This window comes from Entelurus aequoreus, linkage group LG01, assembly GCF_033978785.1.
Source record: "Entelurus aequoreus isolate RoL-2023_Sb linkage group LG01, RoL_Eaeq_v1.1, whole genome shotgun sequence".
NCBI lineage: Eukaryota > Metazoa > Chordata > Actinopteri > Syngnathiformes > Syngnathidae > Entelurus > Entelurus aequoreus.
The window spans coordinates 57,446,787-57,463,855 of NC_084731.1; the positions used below are offsets into that span (position 1 = coordinate 57,446,787).

Genomic DNA, 17,069 nt, shown 5'->3' on the forward strand with positions numbered 1-17,069 from the left:
GACTTTGGGAAGGCCATTCTAAAACCTTAATTCTAGCCTGATTTAGCCATTCCTTTACCATTTTTGACGTGTGTTTGGGGTCATTGTCCTGTTGGAAAACCCAACTGTGCCCGAGACCCAACCTCCGGGCTGAGTATTTTAGGTTGTCCTGAAGAATTTGGAGGTAATCCTCCTTTTTCATTGTCCCGTATACTCTCTGTAAAGCACCAGTTCCATTGGCAGCAAAACAGGCCCAGAGCATAATACTACTACCACCATGCTTGACGGTAGGAATGGTGTTCCTGGGATTAAAGGCCTCATATTTTCTCCTCCATACATATTGCTGGGTATTGTGGCCTAACAGCTGAATTCTGTTTCATCTGACATCACATGGACAAAGATAAGACCTTCTGGAGGAAACAAAAATTGAGCTGTTTGGCCACAATACCCAGCAATATGTTTGGAGGCGAAAAGGTGAGGATTTTAATCCCCGGAACACTTATGTGGGATCTGACCCGAAGATGTCGTTGTGGCTTGTACAGCCCTTTGACACATTTGCAATTAAGGGCTATATAAGTCAACTTTGATTGATTAATAGCGACGTATGTAAGGAGTGCGCAATAAGGAGAGAGATGCATTATATACTGAATACAAGGTGGGAGGGAGGGAGTAGGCTCAGTTTGGAGGGGGGAGAGAGCTTATGATGCAACGCATTGGAGACAATGGTTCACTGTTAACTGGAAGGAAGAAGCCGACACTTTGAAAGGAGAAGGGAGAAGAGATAGTTTGACAGTGAGTCATGCAGGCAAGGTCATTCTCTGGTCAGAATGCGCTTTTCACAGAAATACTGAAATTTGTAATGGCATAGTACAAGGGTACATCCATGTTTTCCATCACGACAGTAATATGAAAACAGGATGAGCAGGGAGTTTATCACCCATGTCAGTCGCAACTGTCATCTGTCATGTCTGGGATCCTCCCTCTCTCCTGTTCCATGGATTGGCCTCTTTTCTTGATGTGGCATCCATCAAGTCCACTGCCGCCCTCCTCCATGATCCCCCTGAGTCCTTCCATGGCGGGTAGTCAGTCCTGCCTGAGTTTTTTTGCCAGTTTCACGGGACAAACGATGACTGCGTGTAATGTTGCTGACGACGCTGGGAAGAAAAGCTCCTTGTTGACAGTGATTAACTCATTCTCCTTTGTGTTTGTGTACAGAGCAAAGAGGTTGGCCTGCAGCTGCAGGAGGACTTGATGAAGGTTCTCAATGAACTTTACTCGGTAAGACAAACCAGTACCGTGGAACCTCGATTTACAAATGGTTCTTGAACATGGTTCATTAACCGAATTTTAGGGGAAAAAAAATTGTTTTCCATATATTAGCTGCACCGGACTAAAAGTCGCAGATATTTACGTTGTGAAATTAGTTATTTACACAAAACTATTTTGTAAATGTGTATTTACATATATTAATTGTTTCCAAACAGTGTCTGTAACACGGCAGTAAAACGGCTGATCAAACAAAACAGAAGTCATCATCATGGACCCACTAGCTGCGCAAGCTAGCTCTCCAATCAGCGAAACAGACTCAATAACTCCACAGTGACGTTTTGGTGAATTTACTGAGGAATTTGTGAAACTGAAACAATACAAAAAGAATGCCATTGTAAGTTAATAATACTAACACAGACACTCGTAAACCTGTTTGCATATTAGCTAATGCTAATGACGCTAGCTTGATTACATTACGATGGCATGTACAAATATGCACAAAAACACTCCTACAGACATCACAGATGGGACGGTTTAGTAAGTAAGAATTGTTTTAGTAATATTGTAAACGTGTTAGCATATTAGGTAATGCTAACGACGCGAGCTTGATTACATTACTATAGCACGTACAAATATGCATGAAAACACTCCTACAGACATCACACATGGGACGCTTCAGTAAGTACAAATTGTTTTAGTTATATTGCAAAACTTACACACGTAGCTTGGAGTGATGATGAAGAATTATTTTGAGCAAAAACGCTATCGACGAATAGTAGACATAACGGGATATACTTCCGGTTCAAGACACAAAACAGGAAGTTTCGATGAACTTACGAAAGTGAAACAATACAAAAAGAATGCCATTGTAAGTTAATAATACTAACACAGTCACTCGTAAATGTGTTAGCATATTAGCTAATGCTAACAACGCTAGCTTGATTACATTACGATAGCACGTACAATTATGCATGAAAACACTCCTACAGACGTCACACATGGGACGGTTTAGTAAGTAAGAATTGTTTTAGTTATATTGTAAAACTTACAAACATTGCATGGAGTGATGAATGAAGAATCCCTTAAGATCAGAAACGCTATGGACGATCAGAAAATAGAACGGCACTTCTACTTCCGGTTCAAAGCTTTAAACAACGTGAAGGAATTCACATTTGCCCAGAAGCACCTGCAATGAGCAAACCCGTCCAAAAGATGGCGCCATAGCACAAACATGTCTTTGCATGTGTTTAATAAAAACTATTTTCTTTATGGCTGTCAGCGAAAAAAAATCCATAATTTAGCCGCACCGTTTTATAAGCCGCAGAGTATAAAGCGTTGGAAAAAGGTAATGATTTACAGTTCGGAATCTACAGTATCAAACGAACATAGGGGGTAATGGCTCAACAATATCTTTTTAATCCATTCAAAACAACAACTTTACAGCAAGCTTAAATATCAACACACACACAAAAGTCTCGTTGGTGCACTCCAAAACATTAACCACCATGTTGCTACAATAAAAACAAATAAAGGAAAATAATTTTACCTTGTGTGTGGGAATATTTGTGACATTGTTGAGTTTACGAGTTATAGACAAGCAGTGGCTTCATGGAGTCTCTGCTAGCGTTAGCACAAACTAGCAATGTAAGGTGATCCTTCATCGGCTTGTGTCCGGTAGTTCCTTCTCCTTAGCTGTAATAAAGGTCGGATTTGGCATCTTTTTTTGCCTCATCACAATTTAAGACTTGCTAAGGAAAAATAAAATATAAACCAAAAATAAAATCCTCCAACTGGCACGGAAGCGGAGGCTAACTAGCTAAAGTGCTAACTCCAAGTGGTTGTTTAGCATCTCGAAGCCACACAACGAGACTGTAAGAGTTTGGACACATTGAAAGTGTTTCTGATCACACAAAGTGATCTAAGACAGACTGACTCAGCTCTGACCGGCGCAAGGTGCGACAATTGTGGAAATAAACATGTCAGCTGAATGAATGAATGAAATGTTCGTACGCCGAGACATGGCACAATGTAAAGGTTGGTAAAGCAAAAAGGTGGCAAATAGAGGTTCCCCTGTAGATGCAGATTCCAACATTTTATCATCTGGGAGGAAAAAAAACACTTGAGTAGTGGAAAAAACTACAGGAGTGTCTGGATGACAATGTTGGAAATAGCACAGACAACAGGAATCCTCCATGATTCATTCAAGTCCAGGTCCAGTTGACTCGCAGTCTGCGGGCGGGTCCGACCCTCGGATGACATCAGCTGTTCTTCTCACACTTCACCACTTAGTTTTTGAAATAAATGCTTTTTTGGTTGTGTCGATACAAACGCATGTCGTGTTCGCCTCGGTCTGTGCGACCAAGATCTCCCCTGTTGTAAGTTTGAGAGTAGGGTTGTCCCGATGCCAATATTTTGGTACCGGTACCAAAATGTATTTCGATATTTAATAAAGGGCACCACACAAAATGGCTTTATTTTAACAACAAATATTGGGGTACATGAAACATATGTTTATTATTGCAATTGTGTCCTTAAATAAAATAGTGAACATACTACACAACTTGACTTTTAGTAGTAAGTAAACAAACAAAGGCTTCTCATTTAGTCTGCTGACGTATGCAGTAACATATTGTGCCATTTATATTCTATTATTTTGTCAACCTAATGAGGGACAAGCTGTAAAAATGTATTATTAATCCACTTGTTCATTTACTGTTAATATCTGCTTATTTACTGTTGCAACATGTTCTATCTACACTTCTGTTAAAATGTAATAATCATTTATTCTTCTGTTGTTTGATACTTTACATTAGTTTTGGATGATACCACAAATTTAGGTATCGATCCGATACCAAGTAGTTACAGGATCATACATTGGTCATATTCAAAGTCCTCATGTGTCCAGGGACATATTTCCTGACTTTATAAACATAATATGTATTTTTTTTAAACGAAAGAAGATGTTGTGATGCCAAAAAATACAGATGTAATCATAGTAGTATCGACTAGATACGCTCCTGTACTTGGTGTCATTACAGTGGATGTTAGGTGTAGATCCACCAATGGCGTTTGTTTACATTGTGACGCCGGTGAGCTATTGTATCCTCCTACGGTGTGTAGTGAAGCATGTTTAGCTATTCCTCGTCCTGCAGTGATAATGTTACTTGTAAGAAACTCACTTTATTTGTCGCCATGGAGGCCAAGATTAGTGATTTAGAAGTAGCTAAAACACTGCAGACTTTGGATGGATGTTAGCCGCTAGCTGGCTAGCCATGTTTTAAAGCACCTCTTCCTGAGGGCGTTTCAGTGTTATAACTTCACCTTTATCTTTACTTTTCAAGCCAAAATGCGTCCGTTCTCCTTTTTCTGTCTACACACTGTGTCTGCTTGTAAGTACTGCGTGTGTGCGCGCTGCCGTACATGCGCCTCTGCTCGTAAAACCAGCAATGTCACGACGTGACAAAATGGGGTACTTTTCAAACAGAGTATAGTACCGTTTTTGATTCATTAGTACCGCGATACTATACTAGTACCGGTATACCGTACAACCCTACACTGCTGCTGTGTCCAGGTGATGAAGACCTACCACATGTACAACACCGACAGCATCAACGCCGAGTCCAAGCTGAAGGAGGCGGAGAAGCAGGAGGAGAAGCAGATGGGGCGCTCCGGTCGCCAGGACGACCGCCAGACGCCGCGCTCGCCAGACGCCCTCGCCAGCCTCAAGGCCGACGACAAGCCCATCCGCCGCTCCAGTGTGAAAAAAATCGAAAAGATGAAGGAGAAGGTGGGAATGTTCTCACGCGGCGTCCGACGGTTCTTTGTTAACCTCCTTGTCGTGCTGCGTCCCACCAGAGACAAGCCAAGTACACGGAGAACAAGCTGAAGGCCATCAAGGCCAGGAACGAGTACCTGCTGGCGCTGGAGGCCACCAACAGCTGCGTCTTCAAGTATTACATTCACGACCTCGCAGACATCATCGACGTGAGTACCAAACATCTCAGGAACACAGGTGTTGTCACTTTACTGCTGCAGTGGACAACATAGGGTGCATCCTGGAAGTATTCACACTATTTTGTTATGTAATAAATCAATTTTTGTCCTCAAAATTCTACACACAATACCCCATAATTGACAACGTGACAGGGTTTTTATTTTTTATTTGAAAATGACATGTACATAAGTATTCATAGCCTTTGCTCAATACTTAGTTGATGCACCTTTGGCAGAAATTACAGCCTCAAGTCTTTTTGAACACAATACCACAAGCTTGGCACACCTATCTTTGGACACTTTCAACCATTCCTCTTTGCAGCACCTCTCCACAGGTTGAATGGGAAGCATTGTTTTTTTATTATCCAGGATGTTTCTGTACCATGCTGCATTCATCTTTCCCTTTATCTTATTATTTATTCTGTTTCTTAGTATTTTCTTTTAATAACCATTGTTTTGCCTTGGGTTTCTTTTTCTTTTTTTAACAAGTTATACAAATAATATATATTTACAATACAATCCTGACTAGTCTCGCAGTTCCTGCTGCTGAAAAACACCCCCATGATGCTGCCACCACCATGCTTCACTGTAGGCATGGTATTGGCCTGGTGATGAGCGGTGCCTGGTTTCCTCCGAAGACTTCAATCTTTGTCTCATCAGACCAGAGAATTTAGTTTCTCAGGGTCTGAGAGTCTTTCAGGTGCATTTTGCCAAAATGTTACTAAGAAATGGCTTCCGTTTGGTCACTCTACTATGCAGGCCTGATTGGTGGATTGGCCTTCTGGAAGGTTTCTGTACTTCTGACAAGAGTGACCATCGGGTTCTTGGTCAACTCCCTGACTAGGGTCCTTCTCCCCCGATCGCTTAGCTCTAGGAAGAGTCTTGGTGGTTCCAAACTTCTTCCATCTATGGAAGATGGAGGCCACTGTGCTCATTGGGACCTTCAAGGCAGCAGATACTTTTCTGTACCCATCTCCAGATTTGTGCCTGGAGACAATCCAGTCTCGGAGGTCTACAGACAATTCCTTGGACTTCATTCTTGGTTTGTGCTCTACCATGCACTGTGAAGTGTGGGACCTTTTATATATAGACAGGTGTGTGTCTTTCCAAATCATGTCCAACCAACTGAATTGAATTGGTGGACTACAATGACGCTGTAGGAAAATCTCAAGGATGATCAGTTGAAACAGGATGCACCTGAGCTCACGTTTGAGCTTCATGGCACAGGCTGTGAATACTTATGTACATGTGATTTCTTAGTTCTTTATTTGTAATAAATTTGCAAGAACCACATTGTAAAGTGTGCGGACGACACAACAGTAGTGGGCCTCATCCGTGGCAACAACGACACAGACTACAGGGAGGAGGTGAAACAACTGGTTGACTGGTGCAGAACCAACAACCTGGTCCTGAACGTCGACAAGACCAAGGAGATCATCGTCGACTTCAGAAGGCACCGGTCCAGCAGTGGAGATGGTAAGCAGCACCAAGTTCCTGGGGGTGCAGATAACTGACAATATGACCTGGTCCCTACAAAAAAAAAAAAGAGCTCAGCAGCGCATGCACTATTCGCGTCGGATGAAAAGAGCACAGCTCCCTCCCCCCATTCTCATCACATTCTACAGAGACACTATAGAGAGCCTACTGACCAACAGCATCTCTGTCTGGACTGGAACCTTCAGTGCCTCAGACTAGAAGTCTCTGCAGAGAGTGGTGAGGACGGCGGAAAAGATCATCAGGACTCCTCTTCCTCCTATCCGGGAAATCTCAAAAAGACGCTGCCTGACCAGGGCTAAGAGGATCTGCGGAGACCCCTCCCACCCCCACCAAGGACTGTTTTCACTGCTAGACTCTAGAAAGAGGTTTCGTAGCAGAACCTCCAGGTTCAGTAACAGCTTCTTCCCTCAGGCCATAAGACTCATGAACACATCATAAATATCCCCTCATTCCCCCCCCCCCCCCCCCCACTCCCCCCAAAACGGATTTACTGGCTGGAATATAAAGACAATATAACATACATCCATAAACCTGGATGCATATGCAAAAGTGCAATATATTTATCTGTACAGTAATCTATTTATTTATATCTGCACCTTATTGCTCTTTTATCCTGCACTACCATGAGCTAATGCAACGAAATTTTGTTCTTATCTGTACTGTAAAGTTCAAATTTGAATGACAATAAAAGGAAGTCTAAGTCCATGTACATACACAGTATATATATATATATATATATATATATATATATATATATATATATATATATATATATATATATATATATATATATATATATATATATATATATATATATATATATATATATATACACAGATGTATATATATATACACACAAATATATGTATATATACATACATACACACAAATATATATATATGTATATATACATACATACACATACTGTATATACAAATATATACATATACACATACACATATATACACACATACTGTACATATGTATATACACATACATATACACATATACAGATATACATACACATATATATGTATACTGTATATATATATACATACACACACATACATACATACATATATACACGTACATACATACACATATACATACATACACACATACATATATGTACATGCACATCGCAAAAAGCCGCTGCCTGACCAGGGCTCAGAAAATCTGCAGAGACTCCTCCCACCCCCACCAAGGACTGTTTTCACTGCTGGACTCTAGAAAGAGGTTCCACAGCCTTCGTAGCAGAAGCTCCAGGTTCAGTAACAGCTTCTTCTCTCAGGCCGTAAGACTCTTGAACGCATCATAATAATCCCCTCAATTCCCCCCAAAACGGATTAACTGGCTGGAATATAAAGACAATATAACATACATCCATAAACGTGGATGCATATGCAAAAGTGCAATATATTTATCTGCACTATAATCTATTTATTTATATATGCACCTTATTGCTCTTTTATCCTGCACTACAGCAAGCTAATGCAACAAAATTGTGTTCTTATCTGTACTGTAAAGTTCAAATTTGAATGAAAATAAAAGGAAGTCGAAGTATAAGAATGTAAAAGAAATCTTCACTTTGTCAATATGGGGTATTGTGTGTAGAATTTTGAGGACAAAAATTATTTTATTCCATTTTGGAATAAGGTTGCAACAAACAAAATGTGTAAAAAGTGAATCGCTGTGAATACTTTCCGGATGCACTGGAAAAGACCAGTTGGATCACCTTCCCTATCTCTCAAAGTAATGAAGGTTCAAGACTCACAGTCTAGTACGAGTCCAGACCAGGTCAAAAGTGTGGTGTCACTCACACCCAACATGATTTCTCAGCATGAAAGTACCCTTCACCAAGTCCAGATGCTGATATTTCTGTGCGTGTGCAGTGCTGTGACCTGGGCTACCACGCCAGCCTATACCGCGCCCTGAGGACCTACTTGTCCGCCGAACAGAACGTGGAGACGTCCAAGCACACGGGTCTGGAGACCCTGGAGGGGGCGGCTGAAAGCTTGGAGCCCAACGGGGACAAACAGAAGCTGATGGAGACCTACAACAACGTCTTCTGCCCCCCAGCTCGCTTTGACTTCCAGTCGCACATGGGAGACACGGTAACACAACAATGCAACTTAAAGGTGAAGTGCACTTTTTTATGTTGCCTATCATTCACAATCTTTATGAGAGACAAGAAGACACGTCTTTTTTTTTCTTTTTTTTTTGCATTCTAACATGTAAAAATCGTCTGGTTCTAGGTAGCAATGCAGCTAATGTACGCAATCAATTCTATCAAATTATGGAAGGATTCCCTTGTAGTACCTGTTGCAAAGGTCCCATCACCAAGGCAGCTGAATGACTACCGCCCTGTGGCATTGACCTCCCTGGTGATGAAAAGCTTCGAGAAAATAGTGAAGCAGAGTTTAATGGTCATGACCCAGGATGCAATTGACCCACTACAGTTTGCTTATCAGCCCAGGAAAGGTGTGGATGATGCCATAGCAACATTACTACACCTTATTGTTGAGCATCTAGATGGAAATAAAACACATGCACGCTTATGCTTTGTGGATTTTTCATCTGCGTTCGACTGCATTCAGCCACACATTCTGGCTCGTAAACTGCTGGATATGTCCAATATTGACTTTGGTACTATATGCTGGCTAGTGGACTTTCTCACCTCAAGATCACAGAGGACCCGTGTTAATAGCACACTGTCTGATGCTCGCTTATGCTCCACAGGATCACCCCAGGGACGGGTCCTGTCCCCCCTGCTGTTTGTACTGTATACAAATGACTGTCAGAGCACACTTCAGTCAAGGTACATCACTAAGTTTGCCGATGACTCTGTCATAGTCAGCCTCCTGCAGGACAAAGAGTCAGACCGCGGTCCTGTTTTGGAGAACTTCATCAAATGGTGCGATGATTCGTACCTGGAGCTTAATGGCGATAAAATGAAGGAGATGTACATTGACTTTCGCCGTGATCCCCCTGCCAAAGCACCCATTCTCATTAATGGCTCTGCTGTTGAAATAGTCCGTGAATACAAGTATCTAGGCACAATTTTAGACAATAAATTGACCTTTAATGCCAACACTGATCGTATTTGTAAAAAGGCCATTCAGAGGCTGTTTTTCTTGAGGAGACTGAGGGGCTTTCAGGTTGATAGGACACTGATGAGGATATTCTATCATCTTGTATCGAGTCTATTTTAACTTATTCTACCACTTCCTGGTTTGGTAACCTCAGTGTGGCCAATAAAAACAGACTAGGTGGTATAATCAAGGTGTGCCAAAAGACCATAGGCACTACCTTGAATCCACTGAACCAGATCTATCAGGCCAGAGTCATCCAGAAGGCAAAAGCCATTCTGGTCAACCCTCAGCACCCTCTCTTCCCAGAGTTTAGACTCTTGCCCTCAGGATGCAGGTACGCCCCTGGTAATAGAAAGGCCAAAAACAATAGATACATAAGATCCTTTGTTCCCTCAGCTGTTGTTTTATAAATGAGCTTCTTAAACCAGCTTAGCTGCTATGCAGTCATTTTAGTGGAAAGTGACGTGTGTTGATTAGTTTTTATTGTATTACAAATGCTTTTAGTTTTTAGCTCAATGCCTTCATGATGGTTTGTATGTTGTATGTATTTTATGTATTTGTACCTTGTTTTACTGTTGTACCTTGTTTTTACTGTTGTACCTCGTTTTTACTGTTGAACCTTGTTTTTAATGACTACTGCTGCAAACCAAATTGCCCCTCGGGGACAATAAAGATTTTCTAAGTCTAAGTACCTCTAAATCACTTTAAAAATGCATTCAAAAAACTTCAACAATACTTCATTTACATTCTGTAACCTGTATAGTAACCAAGTTGTAGCAACATTGTTATTGTAAGAGAGGACACTGAGGAACAATTTTTCTAGGGTACTAACGCATCAACATGCTACGGTACTAGCTGTGAAAGCTAACTACAGAAAGAGATAAGCTAGCTTCTAGGTCAACACGTTTGAGTTAGTAATACACAACACAATGTGATAGGACAGCAATCTGAACTGAGTGAAAAACATGAACAATCATATTACAGTATCTGTAAAGTATTATTTCATGTTTTGTTTGTACACAGCTAGCCAGACAGTGTATGTACTGTAGTTGTAATAACACACATGACGTGCTGCGTGTATCATGATCAATATAAAGTGTGACTCACTCGATGGACAGTTGTCTGTTTGGTCCAGCTGGCTGGGGACGTTTTTTCTGGTTTATTTGGGAAAGCACTCCATTTATGTCGAAATAGCTTGGCTCCAATTTCCACATTTTGCAGCTTCGAGTCACTTTCACCTCACCCTCTTGTCTTCCGTCTGCTCACTCTTCCTTCGTGCTGGCCTCTAAAAGCAGTAGTTCATCCTCAGTATATTCAGCTTCAAAAAGATAAGGTTGTGAATCCTCTTTTGTCTAAAAATATTTGTGTTGTTTGTCACCAAGTCTGCCTTGATTAAAACACACACACGTTTGATTCCGGAAGTAGGAACACACATTTGTGCCAGAAGTCAGACGTGTGTTGCTATGGAAACGGAATTCAATGTGCTGAAGAAATCAGTCCTGGCAATGATTAAAATTATCAAAATTTGGTAAATATCGTACACACTACATATTGTTACGAAGGAGTCTGTTACTACATTATACTGTATATATACTTGCAGTGTGTATATTGTACATATTACATATTGTTATGAAGGTGTCTGTTACTACATTATATATATACTTGCAGCGTGTATATTGTACATACTACATATTGTTATGAAGGTGTGTGTTACTACATTATATATATACTTGCAGTGTGTATATTGTACATATTACATATAGTTGTGAAGGTGTCTGTTACTACATGATATATATACTTGCAGTGTATATATTGTACATATTACATATAGTTATGAAGGTGTGTGTTACTACATTATATATATACTTGCAGTGTGTATATTGTACATATTACATATTGTTATGAAGGTGTATGTTACTACATTATATATATACTTGCAGTGTGTATATTGTACATATTACATATTGTTATGAAGGTGTCTGTTACTACATTATATATATACTTGCAGTGTGTATATTGTACATATTACATATTGTTATGAAGGTGTCCTTTACTACATTATATACATACTTGCAATGTGTATATTGTACATATTACATATTGTTATGAAGGTGTCTGTTACTACATTATATATATACTTGCAGTGTGTATATACAACATTGATGGAGGGTTTTGAAGTTGTTTTAGAGACTTTTAAGGTCCATTAGCTTCATCTTCCAAACTTTTTTTTTTATCATCTTGTCTCTCATAATGATTGTGAACGATAGGCCAAAAAAGTGCAGTTCCCCTTTAAAGTCCGCTACTAACGACAGCCACAAGAATAAAGGTAACCTGTGTGTAGATGGGAGTGGTGTGTGCACAGCAGCCACTGGAAGGTGAGCTTCTCCAGCGGTGTCAGCAGCTTCAGTCCCGACTCTCCACGCTGAAGATCGAGAACGAGGAGGTTGGAGAGAACCAGGCTACCACATGTACGTTTTTGCTTTGTCGTCAATCTTTTCTTCTGTGGCCTATCAGGTGAAGAAGACCATGGAAGCCACGCTGTCCACCATACAGGACATGGTGACGGTGGAGGACTACGACGTGTCTGAGTGCTTCCACCACAGCAACAGCATGGAGTCGGTCAAGTCCACATTCAGCGAGTCCTATCTGAGCAAGCCCAGCCTCGCCAAGAGGCGCGCCAACCAACAAGAGACGGAGCAGTTCTACTTCACGGTCAGTTGCCACCTGCCGAGATTGAACATTCTAGAAATATCCCTAGTTTTAAGAGCTATTTACCACATTTCCCGACTATAGAGCGCACCCACTAAATTTTAGAAGTCAAAATAGTTTTCCATATATTAGCCGCACCGGACTATAAGCCGCAGATATATAGGTTGTTGAATGAATTATTTACACTGAAATATTCTGTAAATGTTTATTTACCTACATTAATTGTTTCCAAACGGTGTCTGTAACACGGCAGTAAAACGGCTGATCAAACAAAACAGAAGTCATCGTCATGGACCCACTAGCTGCGCATGCTGGCTCTCCAATCAGCTAAACAGACTCAATAACTCCACGGTGACGTTTTGGTGAAATTACTGATTAATTTGTGAAACTGAAACAATGCAAAAAGAATGCCGTTGTGAAGTTAATACTAACTTAGACACTCGAAAATGTTTTAGCATATTAGCTAATGCTAACGACGCTGGCATGATTACATTACGATAGCACGTACAGATATGCATGAAAACACTCCTACAGACGTCACACATGGGACGGTTTAGTAAGAAATAATTATTTTAGTTATATTGTAAAACTTACAAATGTTGCATGGAATGATGAATGAAGAAAAAACGCTATGGACGATCAGAAGATCGAACGGCACTTCTACTTCCAGTTCAAAGCTATAAACGGTGTGAAATAATTCACATTCGCCCAGAAGCACCTGCAGTAAGCTAACCCGTCCAAAAGATGGCGCCATAGCACAAACAACAACGCACCATTTAAGTGTCTTTGCACTTGTATAATAAAAAAATATTTGCTTTACGGCCATCAGCGAAGACAAATCCATAAATTAGCCGCACCGTTTTGTAAGCCGCAACGTTTAAAGCGTTGTAAAGTGGTAACGACTTAAGGGGGTAATAGCTCAACAATCTTTTTTTAATCCAAACAACACAATAAATATTTTGTAAATCTGTATTTACACACCTTAATTGTTTCCAAACGTTGTCTGTAACAGGGCAGTAAAAGGTGAATGAATGTTGAATGAATGATAGGTGGTGGTCGGAGGGGCCGTAGGCGCAAATTGGCAGCCACGCTTCCGTCAGTCTACCCCAGGGCAGCTGTGACTACGAAAGTAGCTTACCACCACCAGGTGTGAATGAATGATGGGTTTTTAACATGTAAAGCGACTTTGGGTACTTAGAAAAGCGCTATATAAATCCCAGGTATTATTATTATTATTATTATTATTAAAACGGCAGATCAAACAAAACAGAAGTCATCGTCATGGACCCACTAGCTGCGCAAGCTAGCTCTCCAATCAGCTAAACAGACTCAAGAACTCCACGGTGACGTTTTGGTGAATTTACTGAGGAATTTGTGAAACTGAAACAATACGAAAAGAAGAGCCATTGTGAAGTTAATAATACTAACACAGACACTCGAAAACGTGTTAGCATATTAGCTAATGCTAACAACGTTAGCTTAATTACATTACAATAGCACGTACAAATATGTATGAAAACACTCCTACTGAAATACCACATGAGATGGTATAGTAAGTAAGAATTGTTTTACTTATATTGTAAAACTTACAAATGTTGCTTGGAGTGATGAATGAAGAATCCTTTCGAACAGAAACGCTATGGACGGTTTTACTTCCAGATCGAGGCATTAAAACAGGAAGTACATTTTCAACCCGCAGCACCTGCAGTGAGCAAACTCGTCCAAAAGATGGCACCATAGCACAAACAATAACACAGATTTTCAGTGGTGAGCAAACTCGTCCAAAAGATGGCACCATAGCACAAACAATAACACAGATTTTCAGTGCCTCTGCTTGGGTTTAATGAAAACTTTTGGACACAAAAGATTATGGGCGTTAGCGAAGAAAAATCCGTAAATTATTCGCACCGTTTTATAAGCTGCAGGGTTTAAAGCGTAGGAAAAAAGTAGCGGTTTATTGTCCGGAATTTACGGTACTTATTTTTAGTCATTGACTATTCTTAATGAATGAATAAATATATGTTTTCCAATCTAATTTAAAAATGTTAAAATGGAGAAAATTACCATTCAAATAAAAGATTTAGTTTTTTCCCAACATAGAAAATCATGTTTAAAGATTCTGCAACATCTCGAGGATGCTTCATTAGAGAATTAGTTGAATAATGCTTGTTTTTTTTCCACAATAAAATACTTATTTCTTTCTTAAAGGTCATGCTAATTTGTAGATGTACAAATCTTAATTAAACCCTTGTGTGGTGTTCGGGTCTGTGGGACCCGTTTTCGATTTTTATTAACAGAAAAATGATACAATTAATTAATTTTTCAAACTGTGACTCACTGGCTTTGGCTCATTTTCTGTGAAGAACATATATCAGAATACATATTTAATGAACACACACCATACACCCCCCCTACACATTTCTATTACATATAAGATGTCCGGGGTCCACTGGACCCGGGGCTAATAGAAGTGTGGAAATTGATGTTCTGTGTACCACACGCCCACACACACACACACACGCACACGCACTCACACACACAGCAGGCCTAGACGGGGAGGACAGAGTGTAGGTACACAGAACATCAGAGGGTCAAATGTGCGACAAAATGAGCGCAGACAGTGTTGACAAACAATGTTGCAACCTTGTGTGGGAACTGCAGGTGCAAAAACACAAAAGAAGAATCCCTGTGGAATGCAGAAACTAGCAGAGAAATGTCCATGCAACGTTCATATTGTTGTTACTCAGCCAGTGTTTGTGGGTCTTAGACTTAGACTTACTTTTTATTGTCGTTCAAATTTGAACTTTACAGTACAGATAAGAACGAAATTTTGTTGCATTAGCTCATGGCAGTGCAGGATAAAAAAGCAATAAGGTGCAGATATAAATAAATAGATTACTGTAAAGATAAATATATTGCACTTTTGCATATGCATCTATGTTTATGGATGCATGTTATATTGTCTTTTTATTCCAGTGAGTTCATCCATTTTTGGGGGGAATTGAGGGGATTATTATGATGCGTTCAAGAGTCTTACAGCCTGAGGGAAGAAGCTGTTACAGAACCTGGAGGTTCTGCTACGGAGGCTGCGGACCTCTTTCTAGAGTCCAGCAGTGAAAACAGTCCTTGGTGGGGTTGGGAGGAGTCTCTGCAGATTTTCTGAGCCCTGGTCAGGCAGCGGCTTTTTGCGATCTCCTGGATAGGAAGAAGAGGAGTCCTGATGATCTTTTCCGCCGTCCTCACCACTCTCTGGAGAGACTTCCAGTCTGAGGCACTGCAGGCTCCAGTCCAGACAGAGATGCAGTTGGTCAGTAGGCTCTCTATAGTGCCTTTGTAGAATGGGGGGAGAGAGCTGTGCTCTTTTCATCCGACGCAAAAAGTGCATGCGCTGCTGAGCTTTTTTTACAAGAGCTCTGGTGTGTAGGGACCAGGTCATATTGTCAGTTATCTGCACCCCCAGGAACTTGGTGCTGCTTACCATCTCCACCGCTGTGCCGTTGATGAAGAGTGGAGCGTGGCTGGACTGGTGCTTCCTGAAGTCGACAATGATATCCTTGGTCTTGTCAACGTTCAGGACCAGGTTGTTGGTTCTGCACCAGTCAACCAGATGTTTCACCTCCTCCCTGTAGTCCATGTCGTTGTTGTCACGGATGAGGCCCACTACTGTCGTGTTGTCCGCATACTTCACAATGTGGTTAGTAGTGGACGTGGCGCAGCAGTCATGGGTCATCAACGTGAACAGCAGCGGACTCAGGACGCAGCCCTGGGGGGAGCCGGTGCTCAGGGAGATGGCACTGGAGGTGTTGTTGCCCACTCTCACAGACTGGGGTCTGTCTGTGAGGAAGTCAAGCAGCCAGTTGCCAGGGGGGGTACTGAATCCAAGGGGGGCCAGTTTGCTCACCAAGTGCTGCGGGATGATGGTGTTGAATGCCGAGCTGAAGTCCAGAAACAACATCCGCACGTGTGTGTCCTTTCCTTCCAGATGTTCTAAGCTCAGGTGGAGTGCAGAAGAGATGGCGTCCTCTGTGGAGCGGTTAGGGCGATAAGCAAACTGGTATTGGTCGAATGTGGGGGGAAGGCTGGAGACAATGTATTCCTTTACCAGCCTCTCGAAGCACTTCATTACAGATGTTTTTTGGGATAAGTCAGTATTTTAACAAAAAAGTGTTTGATTGTGAGGCATTAAAAGCCACAAAATGCAACGGGTCCATCAGACCCACAAACACTGGCTGAGTAACAACAATATGAACACCACACAAGGGTTAAAATGTCTTATCTAGTAAAAACATATGTCCATTAGGGCTGTGAATCTTTTGGCACCACATCGTTCGATTACTTAGGGGTAACGATTCGATTCAGAACCGATTCTCAATACTTTTTTTTTAATAACATTGGGTGCATAATCTATGATTAACTACATTCCTCCATAAAATAGAGAAACAGCTCTGATCAATTTCTATATTACTTAAAAGAAAACTGGTTTTGTTGAATAAAATTCTACCCAAATGTTCAATAAAATCAAATGAAAAT

The 17,069-nt window shown here is 40.9% G+C and overlaps 1 protein-coding gene across 3 annotated transcripts in view; it reads left to right on the top strand.

The window, feature by feature from the left end:
* srgap2 (SLIT-ROBO Rho GTPase activating protein 2) overlaps nucleotides 1-17,069 on the top strand; it is a 246,448-nt gene that overhangs the window by 183,050 nt on the left and 46,329 nt on the right. For all 3 annotated transcript variants that reach the window (XM_062054845.1, XM_062054860.1, XM_062054852.1), the window contains exons 4-9: nucleotides 1,195-1,257; nucleotides 4,820-5,035; nucleotides 5,104-5,232; nucleotides 8,631-8,852; nucleotides 12,172-12,273; nucleotides 12,345-12,542. In XM_062054845.1, the coding sequence (XP_061910829.1) occupies nucleotides 1,195-1,257; nucleotides 4,820-5,035; nucleotides 5,104-5,232; nucleotides 8,631-8,852; nucleotides 12,172-12,273; nucleotides 12,345-12,542 (930 nt within the window). The remainder of the gene's footprint in view (nucleotides 1-1,194; nucleotides 1,258-4,819; nucleotides 5,036-5,103; nucleotides 5,233-8,630; nucleotides 8,853-12,171; nucleotides 12,274-12,344; nucleotides 12,543-17,069) is intronic.